General features: G+C 49.9%; 1 protein-coding gene across 5 annotated transcripts in view; it reads right to left on the bottom strand.

Moving 5' to 3' along the window:
- The window catches only part of MMP17 (matrix metallopeptidase 17), an 83,772-nt gene that overhangs the window by 19,734 nt on the left and 44,542 nt on the right, over positions 1–19,496 (bottom strand). For 4 of the 5 annotated variants that reach the window (XM_030025857.1, XM_030025855.1, XM_030025853.1 and 1 more), the window contains exons 2-3: positions 4,695–4,827; positions 2,618–2,744 (exon numbers count right to left, since the gene is read on the bottom strand). In XM_030025857.1, the coding sequence (XP_029881717.1) occupies positions 2,618–2,744; positions 4,695–4,827 (260 nt within the window). Of the gene's footprint in view, positions 1–2,617; positions 2,745–4,694; positions 4,828–11,295; positions 11,766–19,496 lie in introns of those variants that run through there. The other variant, XM_030025854.2, reaches the window with a different exon arrangement.

The raw sequence follows: 19,496 nt of genomic DNA, 5'->3' as shown, positions 1-19,496 counted from the left end.
TTTCAAAGACTGCAGCTTTGATGAAGTGGCACCAGGGACCCGTCCTTAATTAAAGATGGATGAAAGTCAGCTCAGTTCAGCACCGGGCTGAGATTTCAGCAAGAAAAAGACTGGGAAATTTAGAAAGCTGGGCTTCGGGGGCTTTCCCCTGCCCCAGGGATTTCAAGGCATGCAGAGAGGGGGCACGGCCCTGACACTGCATTTTTTTTTTTTTTTTTCATGACCGCAAGGAGACGGCGAGTGCCTGGGAAGAGGCGGACATGCCGGCTGTGAACTCCCCTTCTGCGGGGCATAACCAGAAGCAAGAAAGCAAAATTAACAAAAGAAAAACCAGGCTGCAAACGCGAGGGGGAACAGGCTGCGGGCAGCTCCCGGCGCTGAAGCCAGCAGAGGGCATTGGCAGCACGCTGCTCCCCACACCAGCCGCATCCCAAACCCATCCCGCTGCCACCTCATCAGCTTACCAAGTGCCCTGGTACCTATGTACAACGCAGAAAAAAAAAATCCCATTAAAAGATTGCGGTGTTGTAATATCCTGGAAACATCCATTGGAGATCAGGCACAGAAGACTGTGTGTCGGACGCTGTACCGGGACGCTCTGACGCTGTACGACGGGCTGCGCGGGATGCAACCGGTACTGTTTTGCCACCTTAGCTCTCCAGTCCCACAGGCTGGCTGTATGCCAGGGTAAAAAGAAGAAACCTGAGCAACCTGCATGCCTATAAAGTCTTGTTTGCCAGACACTGCATTCTCCATCAGTGCAGATGCCTATCCTGAGATCATCCTTTCGTACAAGTTTCTTACCCGTTTATTCCAGCCTTGCAGTTGTTCAGGTGGTTCTTCAATTTTTAAATGCATGCCATAATAGAATTTGGTTTTGTTTTCTTTTTTGAAAATCTTCAATCAATGTGTAAAAGGTAAGCATGTAAAATGTTATGCCTCTACTGGCAGATTTCATGGCAGTTTCAAAAAGCTATTTTAATCTCAAGTGCTGGATGTAAATACTGTGTTGGAGTTTCTATAATGCTATAGCCTTCTGTTGGCTTATACAACCTCCAGCTATAAAATACAGACCTTTCTTGAACAAAAGCCAAGATCTTGGAAAGGATCAAAGAATAAAAAGCAGAAATGACTTTGTCAGGAGATGGAATTTGTATATTACACATATAAAATCGTCTCAGACCTAAACCCCGTTTTATGGCAATCTTTGCCGCAGCATCACAGCTTCCGAGGGGGTGGGAGGCGGGCAGTATCCCGGGGCTGCATCCACCAAAACAGCCTGACCCTGTTTCCCCTCCACACTTTGCTCCAGCCTGGGACTGCGGACGTTGCACCAGCATGTCTGGAGTCCTGGTGGTACCTGCGGCACTGGGCTCTTGACTGCACCGCCTGGCCACCGCACCTGCCCTGCTGTGGGACGTAGCTCGGGTTTGTCCAGCCCAGCTTTGCTGAGAGGAGCTGCCGGGTTCAGGGCTGCAAACAAGCTGTCCCCCCTGCGCTGGCTCTGGCAGCTCGTGGGACATCAGGGTAGGTTTTACTGATTTGCCCAAAGGGATTTTTTCCTCTCTGAAATGTGAAGTTTATTCCTCTTACCCATGAAGACGGGGCTAGTCAACGGGGGGACAGGCTGAGCTTTTATAACATGGGTCACTTCACTACGAGAAGCCATCCATGAGCCAAAATTGTTTCTTACTGAAGATAACAACGGCTTAATTATGTTTATCTTTTCTGAAAATAAGGTCTCAGGAGAATGTGCTGGACCAAATCCCTGGTAAGGCCAGAGTTTCAACACATGTCAACAGTGACAGCCAAGTCGAGATTTGTTACTGCGGTGGGAGGTAGACTCGCTCTAGGGATTATGTCAGGATCAAAGAGAAGCTTATTATTAATAAGATCTCTCCATAGCATCCACATGTGTTTTCAGGATAGTACGAGCACCTCATGGTGCTCACCTTTCTTGGAGGAGCAATCACTGCAGCGTGTGGTCTTTGAGGGACGAAAAAGGAGTCCCAAAAAGCACAAGTCTTGGTGAGACAGGGATCAGCTTGTTTGCCATCCCTGACCTGCAGCGTGACTGCAAGGGGCTCTGGAAGTTGGACCCGAACTTCTGTGTGTCACAGGTTCAGTGACCCACACATGTCGCTCCCTGATGTCAGGTGAAAAACACTCCCCTGTAGCAAGGGGAGTATGGGGCTGCGGAGAAAAAAAAGTGACTCTATTACCCAGAAAATGCTCCCAACCCTTGGGCTCGGGTGGGGCAAGAGAAGAAGCCTAATCCGTGCTGAGCCAAGTCTGTGGCAGCTGCTTGAGAGAGCGCAAAGTCCCAATGAACTCAAGAGAAATGATGCTCTAACCACTGCAACGCAGCAAGAAGCTCCCAGCTAATCCACTGGCGAAATCTGCACCATTCCCAGCCGGCGGCCGAGCGGGTCCAAGAAGTCAAGGCTAGGATGGGCAGGAGAAGAGTTTAAATAAGTAGTCTGTGGGGTCCTGGGAGCACAGAGGGACACGTTTCAACACGTCACCCTAACACTCACCACAAAGCTGTATTTAACCCAGGTCTGTGTGGGATCAGCCCTTTGCTGCAACATTTCAGTACGGGAGGATGAATTCCTACCTCCAAGACAAGTTCCTTTTGCTCCACTTGGTGACAGCCTGCGTGAATCGCTTCCTCCTGGTCTCTGTGGTGGCGAGGTCGGGCAGAGAGCAGCGAGGGGTCTTCATCAGCTCCAGCGTGGCTTCGTCTAGGGTTAGAAAAAAAATAAAGAAATCATGGGAATGGTGGGTTAAGAAATCCCAGGGGCGACAGGGAGAAGGGAAGGGAAGTGCTGAGGATGCAGCATCGGAGCGAAAGGCAGTGCCTGGGAGCCCTTGGGGCACGGTCCTGGCCCCAGCGTCACCCATGTGGTGCCACCCATGGGACACTGAGCCCTCTCCATGCCACGGTTGCACCCACCAACGGCAGCAATTCCTGCTGAAAGCCCATTTCTTCAAAGCACCCACCAGCTGGGGCTGCCAGGAGGTGAGGGGAGATGACCCCCCCCACGGCCAGGGGGTGAGGTGCTATCTCTGCTCTTAGCGTCAATGGACGGTTTTATTGATTTCAGGAGGAAATGCAGCAGGTTACCTCTTGCATGACACTTTACAGATCTCGAAAACTTGTATGGAAAACCACCTGTGGCCAGATTTGATTATACTTTAAACCATATTTTTTTAATTATTCTGTTTTGTTCTCTCTTGCTGAATTTCCCATTATTCCCCTGGCAAAGCAGAGACGTTCACATGTAAATAAACTGTATCTCTGTTCAGCTAGGAGCTCATTTGGAAAATGTTCATATTCCTTCTTACTTATTTTTAAAACTGAATGAAAGCTTAAAGCTCCTATTCTCATCTGCTGAAAGGCAAACAAGTTGCTCGTTCATCCATTTTCCGTGCTGGCTTTACCTCTTAAACACTGTTTTCAGATGCAAACCCACGTCCACGACCTGCCTGGGGCAGCCCCCCAGGCCTGTTTCAAACACCCCCTCCAAAAATGAAAATGCAAATGCATTTGAAAGGCCATCCTTGCTCCCGGGCCTCCTGCGGCCTGTGATAAGGTAGAAGAGAAATAATTGCATGCACTCAATTAAGAGCAGAGAGGGAAAAATCTCAGCGATGGGACGCGGCCAGCGGCTGCTCAGGCAGCAGCTGCTCCGGGGGACCGGCGGAGGGCTGCCGGGGGCAGCGGGATGGACGGAGTCTGGGCTGCTAATTAGCAACTTCTCATTAATTCTGTCCCAAGCAGCAGAACTGAGCTGGCCACGTGGCGGGCGGTCGCGGCCGTGCGTCAGGGAGGAGAGGAGAGCAGACAGGCACCCTTCCAAAGGCCAGGATAATGCTGGCTTTCTCTTTCCCTCAATGAGGACATTGAGAGGAACGACCCCGGCCATGCCAGGGAAACTTGTGTCACTTCAGCCTGGCCTTGGACTGCTCCCTCCCAGCCAGATGTGGCCGCCACGTCAGGCAGAAGCCACCCACCGCCCTCTCCCGCTGACCGCTGGAGCTACTGGGGAGGGTGACGGGCTCTCAGCTGGCCAGGGGCAACCGGGGGCGGGTGCCCGGAGCCACTGTGGCTCGGCGAGAGCCAAGGAGACCCCCGCCAGCTCCGCAGGCACCTTGGGTCGTGGGCAGGAGCCAGCAGCGCTGGGGGGATGCAACGCCATCTTCCTCCCTCCCCTGCGCTGTGCCCCAGCGGTGAAGAAACCAGAATATCTACATATACAAATTAGGAGGCTTAATCGGGATTTTTGTCCAACTCAATGTGGTGCTGCAGTTAAGGTTTTGAACAGGACAACCTATCAGCCTTAGTTTCTCTGTTTGGTTTTTTTTTTTCTTTTTTTTTCTTCTTTTTTTGTTTGAACACACCAAGAGCTATTTTAAGCTATTTTAAGCACGACAGGAACCCCAAGGGTGTGTGGGTCTGGTGAAATAATTGCTTGCCTCAGGTTCTTGAAAGCACAAGGCAACAAAACACCTGAGCCATGTAATTACTCTTACAGCTGTAAACTGGGCCATATGTTACCCCCATGTGAGCTTTTCCTGGAGATGATGCTACTCCACAACTCGGCGCCAAGTCCCCTCTCCTCCCCGGACCTGCAAGGAGCCATCCCTGCATCCCTCTGCACCGGAGAGAGAAGGGATCATGAGCCACTGACCTAGGACCCCCGTCGCCTCGAGTCCCCCAAACCGCTGCATGGCAGTGATGGCCTTGGTGAGCTCCTCCTGCGTCTGCAGTTGTCCTGTGACAGGATCCGGAGGAGGCAGATACCCAAATTTTGTCAGCCAGTCCTATGAAACAAGGAGAAGAGGGCAGAATGAGAAAAGGAAAGGAAGGAAATACGTACGCAGGGAAAAACGCTCCAAAGGTCCCATCCATTCTGCTTGGAAATCCTTTTCCCATTTACACATTTATACCCGACTTCTCCATCGAACTGCTAACAAATGGACATGTCAGGACGGATCTGTACACATCACTTCAGTAATGGGATCTGGCGACCTTCACACATTCCAAGGGTGACATCTAATTTTGCCACCCAGCTGCAGACCATCTTTGATAGCAGCAGCAGCAGCAGAGCCCCAAGCCGAGGGTCACACAGGCGCCTTTGATTCTCCCCTCGGACACTGGCAGCTCTTACTGGAAACTTGTTGCAGGGCTGAGCACAGCAAGGGGAGGAAAACCGCTCATTGTGAGGGCCAGGCAATGCCACCTCCCTCGGGACCTCACTTCCAGTGGGAGCCCACGGGGGTCTTGGGGACGGTCCCCGGGTCTGATGGAGGAACCTCGCTGACCTCTGGCCGAGGCTGCAGAGCAGCTGGGTTTTGCCCAACTTTGTCTTGGTCGGACCTCTCTGACCATACGTGCTGGGCTTTAAACTTTCTGCTGTCCCCCACAGGCACCACAGTAAGGTCACAGCTTCCCAGGAGGGGTGACAGGAGGGGACCTTTCCTCCTCCCTGCCAGCATGGGGAACACCTCTGTGGCCAAGTGCCCTTTGCAAGTCCTTCCATGTCCCCATGCCGGCACAAGAGCTGTGCCTGCTCTCCGGGTCCCTTCAGCTAATCTGCCACAACACCATCATCCTGCTGTGACATTAATCGACCTGCTGCGACCTCCTGTTGCTTTCCAGTCCATGAATGGCTGGGGTGGCCGAGCTTTGAGATTGCAGTGCACTAAGGGTGCAAACAGCTTGGCAGAGGCTCCCTTCGCCCAGTGGAGATGAGCTGGGACACAGGGATGAGGACATCCCTGAGGTCCAAGTCCCCTCAATGCACCCTGATAGTTTGAGGGCGTTAGGTTAACGGTTGGACTCAATGATCTTAAGGGTCTTTTCCAACCTAAAGAATTCTATGAGAGTGACTTGTTTTACCTTGACGTTCACAATACTAGGATTTTGATTGGAAACAAACCCAACCGTGAAGTCTCCAACCCCACTCTGACCCACACAGTCATCCGAGAGCCGCGGCGGATGACCTCAGCATTGACACAAAACTGAGCCCTCTGCAGAAAAACACCATGGAGTCGTAACATGCCAAGCCACTTCCTCAGAGTCCACCATGTGTGGTGGGACCTCAACTTGGTCCCCTTCCACCAGTTCCCAGGCAACATGATGCTGGAGCCGCAAAGTTTCAGCTTCCAGGAACCTAAACATCGCCCCAGTGAGACCCAGCGGCTTCCCAGCAGTGCCGTTGCCCTCCAGTGCAGCAGGGAGGGGTATGGGGACAGGGAGCAGAGGAAGACCCTTCAACAGCCTTCCCCTAAAATTTGGCCTATGCCAAAAAGTCATTCCTGGTGATTGAGGGCCCTCATCATTTAAAAAAAAAAAAACCTACATAAATGGATTTTTTAAAAAACACTGTAAGAAAATCCCATTGATGATGGCAGCAGGTTTCTAAACTTCAGACTATTTATTCAAAGGGATAAATCGGCAGTCATGCTCACCCCAGCAGCACCAGAAGTGTGAGGACTGGCTTACTGGTGAAGCTGAAACCTCAGTCACCTGCAGCCCCCAGCAGGGCCGTCTGGTTTATTTAAGAAGAGAAATAAATGCTTTTCTCTCTGTGCCCTCCTCTCCAGCATTTCCACGTGCCCTGGTTTAACCATCTCCCTGCCAGTTGCCTGAAAGCATTTAGAGCCAGGTGTGGGCGTCTCTACCACCAGAAAGCAGTGGGGACCTGTGAAACACCCGTGTGTCCCTCTTTGCCAAAGCCTAAGCAAGTACAGCCGCATGCCAGCGATCACCCTGCCATGGGTGCCTCATTAAACCGAAGACCATTGTTTGATAGGAATTTGTCTCTCAAAGGACGATACATTCTTATGAAGAACTTTCTATTCCTCTTTTCAGCCTAAAACTGATGAAAAGAATGCCATAAATCTCCTTCTTACAACTGCTTTTTAAATGTCTGGTGAATTATCTTTCTAAATCCTTTCTTACCTTCCTTCTCGCTCCCCTCCCCCACCTCGGCAAAAGGATCAGCAAAGACTAATAATACCACATGCAGGGAATGCCATAAACACCTACCCTTTATTTGCTTTATCTGTATCAAAGAAACATTGATCTATTGAGCCTCTTGAAGACTGATATTGATCTAGACTTCCACTGCGGTCAAGACGCCACAAATTCATTGTAGTCAGATTAGTGCCAAAAGCCAGTACCTGCTTATCGCTACAATCTGAATGTCTTATAGCTTGGTGTCACCTGCAGCGGCCACCCGACTGCCACAGCATCCCCAGTCCCTCTCTGGCAAACCCAGTTAAACAATTTCACACTTACAGAGCTTTATAACAGATCTCCCCACACTTGGTGTGGCTCTCTATTGGGGAACATGGTCTCCTGTGCTGGGTTTCTCACTGGTAATTTACTTCCCTCCTCACCCTCCTTCACGGTTGCCTTATTTTAGCAGGGTGGTGTGTTATTACAGCCAGAGAAAGCAGCTTATCTGGCCATTTCTTGTTGCTTGATGCAACTCCATTAGCCACCACCTTGCCAGGAGCGCGTCAGCATCGTCACAGCTTTCCCTCGCCATCAGGCTGAAGGCCAGGCCAAGAGCTCTCTCCTCTTGTCCCTGCTCCTATTTGTCCCTTTGCGTAGCAAAAACATTTGTGACAGAAATTAGAGATACAATTCGCCCTTGATTGTTTATGAGAAATTGGCTGCGACGTGGAGCTCGGCAGCCAGCCCATCAATTGCTGAGGATGGTGGGGTTTAATTTGGTTTCTTCCCCAGCCATGGAGACAAGTGTCATTTATTCTCTAATGACAGAGGAGCCGAAGCTATGCTGGAGATGTACATAACTCAGGTTTGCTCAGGTCCTCCTGGAGCTGGAGGTGGCAGCAAAAGGCTGGGGAAAGCAAAGGCACAGTGAGGTCCAACAAAGGTCCTGCTGCTCTGGCTGCAGCTGGGGCAAGATCTTCTCTCTTAATCCAAAGGGACGGAAAAAGCACAAACACAACTGGACACCCCAGAGCAAATGGGGGGCTCCCTAGAGAAAAGATCTAAGGAATGGACAAAAATCACAAACCCGTCACCTGATCCACCTTGCAAGCACTGATTTTCCTGAATGTGATTTTTCATGTAGACCATCATGTTTATCGTGCCTTACTCAGGTTCTCCATAATTTTATAGTCCTGTGATATTACTGTCATTCATCTCTTTTCCAGTGTACGGGTTCTGGCCTGTTTCCTCTCTCCTCGTAAGCAAAGCTGATCCATAATATTGAACTTTCACATTCCACCTTTGCTGTGGCAGAAAATTTCATTACAGAAAATGCAGCTGGATTTGAAGATGAGAAAGACCAGCAGGAATTGTCTGGCTAATTATCTGTGTGCCCTGTGAAAGCTTTTCAGATGTTTTCTTGTCCTTACTTAAAACAAAAGCTAAACTCATAAACTTCCATAGATGAAAATATGAAAACATTTTCCACCGAGATAACTTCAACGTGTTCCCTTCTTATTTCACTTTTTTTTAATAAAAAAAGGCTTTTTTTCCCAACTCATTAGCTTAAAATGTTTAAATGAAGTAGTGATTTGAGCTGAATGCTGAAATTCTTTGAACATTTTTCTTGCCTGAGTTAGCATGATAAAAACTTTTCCCTAAAAATGTGCTGTGCTAAATGAATTGACCTAATCCCATGAGAACATTCAGCTCCAGCAACTCCCTGTTTTAAAAGGAAAAAAAATTGCTTCACCCAAAAATTCAGATTGAGCCGAAGTCTGACCATCCTCCAGCCCCGAGACGATCTGGGAACAAGTGTGGCTGCACTACATAGCTCATGCCACGGCCCAGAGTACATACCTTGGTCTGGGGCTTACGAGATCCCAGCTCAGTTTTTGTGGGAATCACCTCATTTTGCTTCTGGCCCACAATTCCTCATCTATAAAATACTTGCAATAGACTTCCCTAGTCTCCCATCTATTGGTCCTGCACTGGGAATTCCATCCTCAACTGCAGGGCGCTGCCGGGTCGGACCCAGCCAACGCGTTTCACTGCCATCGCCAAAAGCGGACCCACACGATGGACTTCTCTGGTGCTGGGAGCTGGCAAAGATGGGGCTGGGGGAAGCTGGAGGGACCGAGCCCAGTCCATGATGAATCTTCTGGTCCAGCTCCACCACTGAGCAATACAGAATTAAAGGTTTCCCATTGTGCTCAGGGCCAGGGGAAAAAAAGAAAGAAAAAAGGAAGAGCTGCATGCCTGGCAAAAACGTCCAAAGACACCCACCCATCTGCACCTCCCCTCCACTGCACCAAATAAACACAGCTGCCAGCGACAGCCCTCACGCTGCTCAGCGCTGAGCAGAAGCACATACATACCCCTTAAAAACCACAGCCGGGATGTTTATTGACAAAACACCATCCCTCTGTGGGGCTGGAGATCCCACCTTGCCCCACATGGGATGGCGGGACTCATGCCGTGTCCCGGACAGTGGGGAAAAGCCATCGCAACGTGTTCACCTCTCGGGACCGAGGCACCAGGAACGGAGGCTCCACGGGTGCTGTCCATGTCCCATCCCCTGTGGTCTCACGGGACCAGCCATCTACGGACAACACAACTCAAGAAATGAAGAAAAATTGAAAGAGTTTTTCTCTCCCTTATATCCCCACAACCTTTAAAAGGTTTGATTTTACCCCTCCCATCCCACTGCAGGTGGTACCCAATAAAAGATGTCTTAAGGCAACTGCTTCAAAGCACAGTTTTCCTTTGAAAAGGGACTGTGTCAATGGTGACGCAGCAGCATCGTTCCTCCATGGAGCTGCTCTGTGTGTGTATTTGGAGACAGATTGCTCACCTGGTTGGCTAAAAATAAGCTCTATTATTTTTTCTCATTTGGGTTCCCATAGTGCTGTGGCATAGCATAATGGAGAAAAGCCTGCTTCTTGCCTCAAAAAATGGTAAGCAGAATCTAAAACTGCAGAATTTTTTTTTCATGTGATTTATTTTTTTTCTTTTGGAAAAGGCACAAAGTTAGAAAAAAAAGCTAATTAAGTCCTCTTCTCCCCTGCAAACAAGCCCTGCTTCAATTTTGGACTTTTTTTTTATTCCTTAACCCACTTGAATGGAATACCAGGGAGCAACACTGCTGTGGCAGCAGCCAGGAACTGGGGCTTTCCAGGGCCAAGCGATGACCCAGAGCCAAGTGCTGGCTCCAGCGGCAGTGAAGCCTCTGGTATCACTTATGCAGAGCCAGTTTTCAGATTAAAATGGCAAATTCATTTCTTTCATCTATCCACTTCCTTTGTATCTATACCCTTTTTTCCTAGAACCTACTTACCTGCTTAATTTTAAAATAGATGTAGATATTGTCCCTCTTTTATGGAAGATTTATGAGCTCTGTAGGTTTGCTTTTACAAATATTAATATTATATAAGCTGATGGGCTTATTCAACTGCCACAGGCAAAAAAAGTCTCCGTCAGCAAGTTTTCTTCCTGATGATTTCTTTTTAAGGGTCATAGGTTGGCGTTTACAAGAAGACAAACTAGTTCAGGATAACAAGGAGAGGATAAACAGGATAAACAGCAAAAAAGAAATCAGGACAAGCAGAAAAACTCTACCCAAGCCAGTTCCGTGCTTCTGCCTGCTCTTGTATTATTATAATGACCACATTTCTAAAGCTTAGCCCCAAAATTTTTTTTTTGCTTGTTGTTGCATAAACATACAGGGGAAACAACAGCCTTAATCCTGCAGAGTTTGTAACACTCCCTTTGCTCAGGGATGTAGATCGTTTTTCTCGGTTTACCCGCCACATTGCCAAGCAGAGAGAAGAGCAGAGCTTTACCCCCAGTCCCTGGGTCCTCTGCAGGTTCCTAGACCGGACCCTGAGCTTTGCACCAGCACCCCAGACTCCCCACCCCACCAACGCCAGAGGAGGAAACTGGGTTTAAATTCACGCCCCTGTTGACCGGGGTGCAAGCAGCACCCACAATTCTCTCCAAGAGCTGTCGGTTCTGACACCCGTGGGCACCTCTCCCTGGTCCATGCCACGGCCACCGGCGTTGCCCCAGGTGCCTCTTTGCAGCGAGGAGCCATGCTCACAGTGACTTGCAACACGCCTCTGGAGACTCTTTGGGTGCACGGAGAGGATGCTGGTATATCCCAATTTCCAAATTTTCAGGGCAGTCCAAGGCTTGAGCAGAAGCATGTTTTTTCACTCAAAAGATCCCTTTCATTAATATTCCTTGAAAAGCTTTACCAAAGTGCACCCTTCGCTCCTTAATCATTTAAAAAGGCTCTTGTCACGGCTGAGAGCCTAAACCCTTACCCTGACGTGAATCCGGCCCTTGGCTTTCCGGCGGGGGCAGCCCCGGTGAGGTCCCTCCCCACCGTGCCCAACGTCCCTGGCTGCAGCAGGAGCACAAACCTCCCCAGCGCTCATCTCCACCGCTCGTCTCCTGCTGCCCACGCCAGATAACCACAGAGAAACGGGCTTTGTTTTTGTAGGGTCGCCCAGGGGATAGAGGATTTTGAAATCTCCCTTTCCTGCCCGAAGTCCCTTTATACCCTGGGTGCGGTTGTGCTTCGCGCACACAAGGGAGGAAAAATCCAAACACGTTATTCAACAAAATTAATGACCCAGATTACTAAAATAAAGCTACAACTCAAACAGCCGGAACTAATTTCCAAATTACACTTCACTTTATCTCTGCAGCTACCATTAAATAGGGTGGAAGCTTTTAAAATAAAAAAAAGAAATTAAAAAAATCACCACCACCACAAGCTAGATTAAAGGGAAATTGCTTTTGGCTGTTTGAGTTTTTCTTCCAAGTTTTCGAAGGTTTACAGTATTAAAATTTTTACAGTCATTTTCCTGAGATCAAACGACCCCAGGAACAACGCCCATTAATTAGAGCAACACATATGGTGCTGCAATCCTCCAAGGAGTGTGCTCCTGCGATGTAACGGCCTCCGGGCCACACAAAGCCAATAATTTCCTTCCAAAGGTTGCCACGCACCTCTCTAATGAGCTATCGCGTGCACGTAATCAGCTGATTAATTCATTGGGAGAAAAAACTGCAGTTTGGATTACAACCAGGATTTTGGTTGACGCCACCACTGAACCGCGGGACCGGTTTCATTAGCTCACGCTGGAGGAGTCGCTTGAATCCAAACAGCTATTTAATTCGAGCGAACGCTGTGCACAGAATCCAGGGTAGAAGTTAATGCAGCTGCTAATGATTTCCTCTCCCTCCCCCTCGCTTTAAATGTTCGATTAGGTTAACAACAGCGGCGTTGCAAAAGGCCACAACCTACACATCCTGAAGCTAGCAGGTCCCTTGGCGAGGGACGGATCAAACCACTTGATGGCACTGGACCTGGGACATCCAGGTCATTAAAGATCCAGCAGAGAGAGCACCTCCGCTCCGGCGCGGCTCGCTTCCCAGCCAGCAACTGGATGCCAACTTGGCTGCCTGCGGGTCTTGTCGGACGTGATCAGGTCTCGCTTGTAGCCTCAGATGCTCATTTGCAGGGCTCTGCTTGCGTTGCCGCTTTCCTGGGCGTTGGGGGAAGACGTTCTCCGCCAGGCAAGGTGGGCACAGAAGGCGGCTGTCGTGATTTGGAAGCAAATTTCATCCACTCTGCGGTAGATGTTACACGAGGTCTAAGCATCTCTTTGGTTGGATGGATATTGAAGGCATTCCCAGAAACACAGAGTTAATCAAGAGATATTGTAGAAGCAGAAGGAAATTCTCTGCAGACCACAGAAACAGCCTTTTCAATGTCTTTGAACTGAAGATCAAAGAACCAATTCCCACCCATAGAAGGCAGGCAGAACAGTGCAGCACAGAACACTGTTTCCTGCAGCTGGTTTAGGTTTCTTTTCAGAGTAAGAAAAAGTGACAAAACATGTAAACAAGGTACAGCTTATTCTGTATTTTCAACATAAATGTGTATTTTTCTTGGTGGAGATTTAACACACCAGGACTTTAGGGAGGCCTTCAATCACTAGAGGTTTTCCAGCACATCCTGAAGATTTCCATTCAAAGGCAACGAACGATGTAAAAAATCTGTGTGTAATTGAAACTCCACATGACCTCAAAAAGGAGTTTCAACGGGAATAGTTTTTTGTTTTCAAATCAGCCCTAGTTTTGCATAATGCTGCCTGTTGCGCTGAAGCATCCTTTGTCATCAATGAGTTATTTAGGAAGGAAAAGAAGAAAGTTCTGGCATATAATAGTCTGTTGAACTGTGAGGGGAAGTCAGGTAAATGACCGAATTACCATTCTTTTATCTTGCTGCAAGAGTAGCTCTAAGCCTTGTAACTCATTGCTTAGCACAGTTGCTGAAAATCACCCTGCTCCTTTCGTGCGGGCGTAGTTGGAGGCCGTTTGCAGCAGGCCAGGAAGCTCTCACCTGGCAGCACCGTGTCCCGGTGACAGATGCCGCCTGCCAGATCCTGGGCTGAACAGCAAACTTGGGACTTTGGCTCTCCCTGAATACCCCCAGCCCTGCTCACTACATAGGACAGTGCCAGCGCTTGCATTAAAAACAAAAATGCGATGACTTCTAGTCCTCTGGTGGGCCCAGAGGCCAGTAATCCCACTGGGGGGGATCTAAACAACCCCAATACTCTATTCCATTGAGAAGCACAAGTAATTACCACTGCAACATATGGCACATAAATACCGGCAGCAGAGTTTGGATGCGCTTTAAAAATCCACTTTAGAGCATCTGTGCTGCCGGTACGCAGGCTGTGCCCAGCTTCGTCTGCATCATGGAGCATAGTGGCTGTTGGGTTAATTCACAGGCTCGCTCCGGCTCCGTTTACACGGGACAAACCAGAGTACGACCTCGACCCACAAGTCCAGGTAGGACGGGGAGTGGCTAAGCAGGGTAGAGGAAAAAGCCCAATTCCAGCGTGAGCGATGGAGCAACCGGAATCCATGAGACCTGCCACCCACCGCTCTTGAAGCAGCTGCGGATGATGATCTACACTGTTCACAGCTCTCACAAAACCCCAGGACAGGCGTTTCGCCTGGATGCTGGCTCCCCTCCGTGCTGCAGCCCGGCAGCCGGCGGGTCCCCAGAGCCGGGGAGCACGTCCCCGTGGCACCCCACTTCCCCACCAGCATCACCCGCTGGTGTGCTCTGAGCATGCCCGCAGGCACGGCTGGATCGAATCTAACCTCAGATCTGGTGTGCCAGGGTTAAATTAGATGTCACCAGATACAGTTCTTACAGCATTTGTAAGCCCAGGAGAACTCTCCTCCCCGTGTACTGGGCCGCCGTCCACACGTAGCCAGGGAAGAGGTTTCCCTGCTCAACACAGCGCAATAAATCATGGTGAGAGGTTGCCTCATCCCTGAAATCACATCCTCTCTGTACGAAGAAAAATCAAAGCCAAGACTCTGCAAATTCCGGGTTTTCTGGGCACAGGACACGGGAATGTCCGTGATTTCCTGGATGATTTTGCACAAGGCTCATCAGAGTCCAAAGCTGCCGGGGGGCTGCTGTAAGCAGAGCCAGCTGGACGGTGCTCCTCAGGAAACATCTGCTGGAGATGGACGGGGGGAACAGAGCATGCCTTGACGCTCCTCTGCCCACGCTCCTCCACCTTGTCTCATCCATAAGGCAGGAGGGTTGGCAGGGAGGGCAGCTGCTGTGTCCCTTGCCAAGGGGAATCCTGCGTCAGGAGGCTCCCCAAGCCCTCTCCACCACAGGAGCTGGGATGCCTGCCCTGCATACGAGGGGTAGGCTCTGCAAGATGAGCTCTCTGGGGGTTTGGTTCATCTCAGCACACAGATTTTCGGACATTTAATTAAAATCTCCAAGCCTCCCAAGTATCTGACATGGGGCTGTTGACATCACCCAAGCAGACTGTGCAGAGAACTTCTAAACACTCCTGTCTTCCAGCTGGATTGGGACCAAGATGAGCAAGAAAATGATGAATTCTTTTAAGAAAGAAGTACAAATTGCTCTTTACCAAAGTGAGAATACACAGCACAGCTCTCCTAGGGGGTGACTTTAGAGGTCCTGGTTTTGCTTAATGAGCCTGTCCATCTCATTGGACCTGAACGGCACGTTTGCTTATGGTACGTAGGGAAAGTCAATGACGCATTGAGAACACAATGGCGTTAATCTATATTCTCTCCCAGTCTCACCGAGATGAGCTCCTACTCTTTCGGTTTCAGTCATTAAACAAACCACGTCTGGTAGCTAACTGAGCAGACTGCTATACATCAAAACAAATCTCTCTCTAACTCCGTTTATTGGATCTTTTATTAGGACAGTGTCTTCTCCAGGATGGACTCCAGACCTGACTTTCTCTCTGCAGCATGACCACTAACACCAGAGTTTGCCTTGGCCCATCCACATCCTCGCTCACAGCCCTCAGCCTCCATCCCAGGCTTCAGAGCTGAAGCTTCAGAGCTGAAGCTCCAGCACAGCTTAAACGTTTCCCCATTTACAGCAGCCAACAACATTTTACCTTGATAAATCGGCTCGGCTGCCCGTCTCTCCTCCGCTCATTAGCTCAGAGATCAGTGGCTTGCTTCCTTTTGCTTCCTTCCTTCCCCTTGTAGCATCACGCTTCTCTCCAGCTAGGTAGGCTTGGTTTTCAAGATAACCTCAGGACACAGACTGCCTGTTTAAATATGCTGACAGTGTGGCTCAATATCCCTTTCAAGAGATTGCAGAAATCCTCTAGTCCTCTGCAAACTGGGAATTCAAACGCTGTTATTACCGCACTCTGTGCTAGGACTGGTCCAAGGGCTGCTAACAACAGCCACAGTCCCTGTATTTACCTCAGCAGCTTTTAGACTGGGTCTTAGCTGCATCTTCCCCTTTAGTTTTTAGCAATGAAAATATTGCGATGTTAAGAAATCTATAAATCAGAAGCTCTGCTGGGGTGTGAAATTGAGCATCCATTTGGGAGAGGATTAAGCCCCACTTATGTCTCCTGTCCCTGGATCTATGTGACTACAGGAACAACACATTTGCTACCTGGCTGGCTTTGCTGCTTCCCCCAATCTCTTTAAAACAGCGGTATTACAATGAGCTTTTCTTGTTGACAGGCTCTTTCTATTAGCTGTACAAGTGTCTTGAACAATTATTGATGCTGTGGGCAACTGACGAACAGAAAAAAAAAGGAGCCTTCTGTTCGCGAACAAGGCTATTAAATCAAAGGAAGCAATAATATCACAATTCTTAGGTGACCAGCCCTCAGGTACAAATACCAGGAACTCTGCAGAAGTACTTCAGGAGAGCCCCACAGCCTGCACTAGCTGGAAGAAATTACCCACTGAACAATGGCAGATTAAAAAAAAAAAGAGCCCTGCATCACCACAGTGTTGGACAATTTGCAAAACATGACAAAAATTCTTTAATTATTAAAACAAACTAACCAAAATGAATAATTTAACCTGCTCTGACTTAGTCCAGGGCATTTTCCTGTGGCTACCAGGACGACTCTGCTTTCAGTAAGAATTGCCGTTAATCATGACTTGGGACCAAAGCTGTTTTGCAGAAAACATCCAGAGCAAAGCAGAAACCAAACAAACCCTCAGATTATACTCCTCCCCAGAGGGATTCAAATTATACAGTACCTGACTTCTGCAAACGAGCTGAACTATGCAACGCACTCCCCCTGCCCCAAATGCTAATTTAAATAATAATAAAACTGCACGCCTATACACACCGTTATCTCTTCAGGCATTACAAGCTGTACCAAATTATGCAGCACCACTTGTGTATGTACCAGACCACCCCAGTTGGGCAAACAGCAATAATTAGCTCCCGCACGAGAGCGAAAGCCAAGGGCGCCGATGCCGACCCCTCCATCCCTCCAGCTGTGCACAGCTGGCACCCCCTCCTGCAAACCACCCCCACCGCTCCCCTGCTCTTCTCCGCGGGAACACCGAGTGCCCTGGCCACTGCTCGCACCTGCGGCTCTGCCACATCGGAGGACGGGCCGAGAGTAGAGTTTTTGCAATGTTTTGCCCAACAGAAATGTGGGTCTAGGCTACGGTTTGTGTATGTACTACCAGTTTTGTTTGCCCTTGCTCACCCCCTCCCAGCTGCTTCCAGGCTTTGCTCTGGGCCGGGCACGCACAGCTTCCTCCCAGCCAAGTACAAGCTGATGGGATATTGGAAAAGTAAGTTTGTTTTGTTTGTTTTTTTTTTTTTTCCCTCCTTGTTAGGAGGCAGGTTACTGTTTGTAACACAGCTCTTTGCTGCTGCTGGCAAGGAGAATTGCCCTCCCTGCCCCACCAGGACTGCAGCTCTACATGGGAGATACTCCGCGCTCCCTCCTGAGCCCGCGCGCTGCTGGGGCTGTGCAACATCAGGAGCTGGCGGTCGGTATAAAACTGCTCTTGCTTATGTGGCATGACACAGGGGAAAACTCACGCATCCAGGAGACACATCCCTTTTACTCCGTGGCTGCTATTGGAAGCATTTTCATAGCACAGGAACTTCGCACAGGTCCTATTTTACCAATGGGGAAACTGAGGCAGGGGCAGCAAAAGGAGGAGAGCGCCGGGTCACTGGCGGCAGCACATAACGGTGCTTTGCAGACAGTGGTGCGAGGGCCTTTTGGGTGCCGTTCCCACACTACCCACCGCTGGGACGTGGGCACCCTGCAGATGGAAGGATGAGAGGACTGTCGTCTGGTTCTGCCCAGGTAGTTCAGAGGAAAACAGAGGTCCAAACCCCACATCCCACTTGCGGTAATGAGAACTTCTGTCTCCCCAGCACTCATCACAGGGTGGCTTTGGAAATATCCCCAGAAGGTCCTGCCAGCTTTGGAGTATTTCACAACAAGGGGTTGGCCAGTTGGATCCAAACCAAACTGAGCCTGGAAGCGTCCCTGGCTGAAATATTACCAACAGTTTGCCCATTTGGAAAATCTTCCATTTTGCCCAAATCTTTCAGTTTTCCAGACCCCGCTGTGCTTAGGGCAACTCAGAACGGTTTACCGGAGGGAGAGGGAAGCCGTGCGCCAGCTGTGGGCTGCACAGCAACCCGGCAGGCTGCAGCGAGGGCACTTCATTCAGCACAGGCGTTTCGGGTGCTCAGGATCATCTCCAGGCTCCTGCAAGTGGGGCTGAAGCCGGGGGGCTTCAGGGAGGTGCCAGGGAAAGGGGGTCCTCATTCTGCACAGTGTTCCCCAAAACTGAGGCTTGGCAGGGGGTCCAGGCTTGGCTGAGCATCGCCTGTGAACAACCGTGTCCCTAATTAGGAGTCCTCGTTCCCGGCTCTGACCGGGAGCAGCAAGAAGCCTCGGAGGTGCCTGCCGTGACTGATGGCACCGGCTGCGTGGCAGTCAATCGGTCAGAGGCGATGCTTTATGCACAGGCTGCAGATAATAAATAATATTTGGGTGGATTTTAATGTTCCCTTGAAGAACATGGGTACCGAGTGTTGTTGTGACTCACGTCTATTTGAAAGGACAGTGGATTGGGTAGCCATGTGCCGAAGGACAGACTGTCCCGATGTAACCCCCCTCCCCAGCTTCAGATAACCCCTTCAGGAGGCTGGTTCCCCAGGGGCACCGGCATCCCTGGGGCACCTGCTGGGCACCCCAAGCCCGGGTTTCTGCCGGGTGGCTTGGTGCCACGTGCCCGTGACCACAGGGCCACCCCGCTGCTGTCTTCTCCTCATCAGCCTGCAGACTTCAGAACCCTGCATTAATTTTCAGGTGGGCTTGGACGGGTGGTGGGCAGCGGCACCCCGAAGCCGTTAGGCAGGGACAAGTCTCTTCCCAACGCCATGGCCATCTGTGCGACCGCAGCCACACACGGCACCTCGGATCCAACCCTGATCTTAATTACAACAGCGTCTCTTTGCTCACTGCGGTCCCGATCGCACCAACGTGGGATGTGCAAATTAAAGCCAGTGCCTGCGATTTTACACATCAAAAGCCACTCCCCTTCCCAGCACGGCTGGCAACAGGCACATTTATGCACAAAGATCATCTCTCCCCCACTGGGCGGCAAATGATGAAATAAAAAGATTATAAAACTTACATATTTGAAAAAGCTCTAATGGGAAAATATCCCCAATCTTCTGCGGCCTCTCTATGGTGTTGATACAGCCTGACACAGCTGGAGGCATCCTTCACCTTTCTACGCATAAACAGCCAGACTTTATATACCTATTAGATCTATTTGCAGATATTGAGATTAAGGGGTTTCAGGTTTCCAGCCGCGTACCCCATGCCAAGACCCAGGTAAAAGGATCTCATCTAACCACCCCAGCTATCGCTGGTCTCCTTAACCCTCAGGCACACTTCCCTGTGCTCGAGGCTTGGTTTGCCTCTCGTACCGTAACCCTTATAGCATAAGCAATAAAGGAAGATGGATATTTTTATCTTGTTGAATCTTTGCTAAAAGTATGTTTCCCCTCTGTGAGGGCTGCGGATGTTGGTGGTGATGGCAGGCCGAGGCAGATGCTCCCATTACGGGCAGCCGCTGCTCTGTGCTCGTGAGATTTATGCAGAAGCTCATCCCCTGGCCCCTTCCCGAG

Source organism: Aquila chrysaetos, chromosome 9 (assembly GCF_900496995.4).
Source record: "Aquila chrysaetos chrysaetos chromosome 9, bAquChr1.4, whole genome shotgun sequence".
Lineage (NCBI taxonomy): Eukaryota > Metazoa > Chordata > Aves > Accipitriformes > Accipitridae > Aquila > Aquila chrysaetos.
The sequence above is the reverse complement of the archived record's forward strand: the minus strand, read 5'-3'. Positions and strand labels throughout refer to the sequence as shown.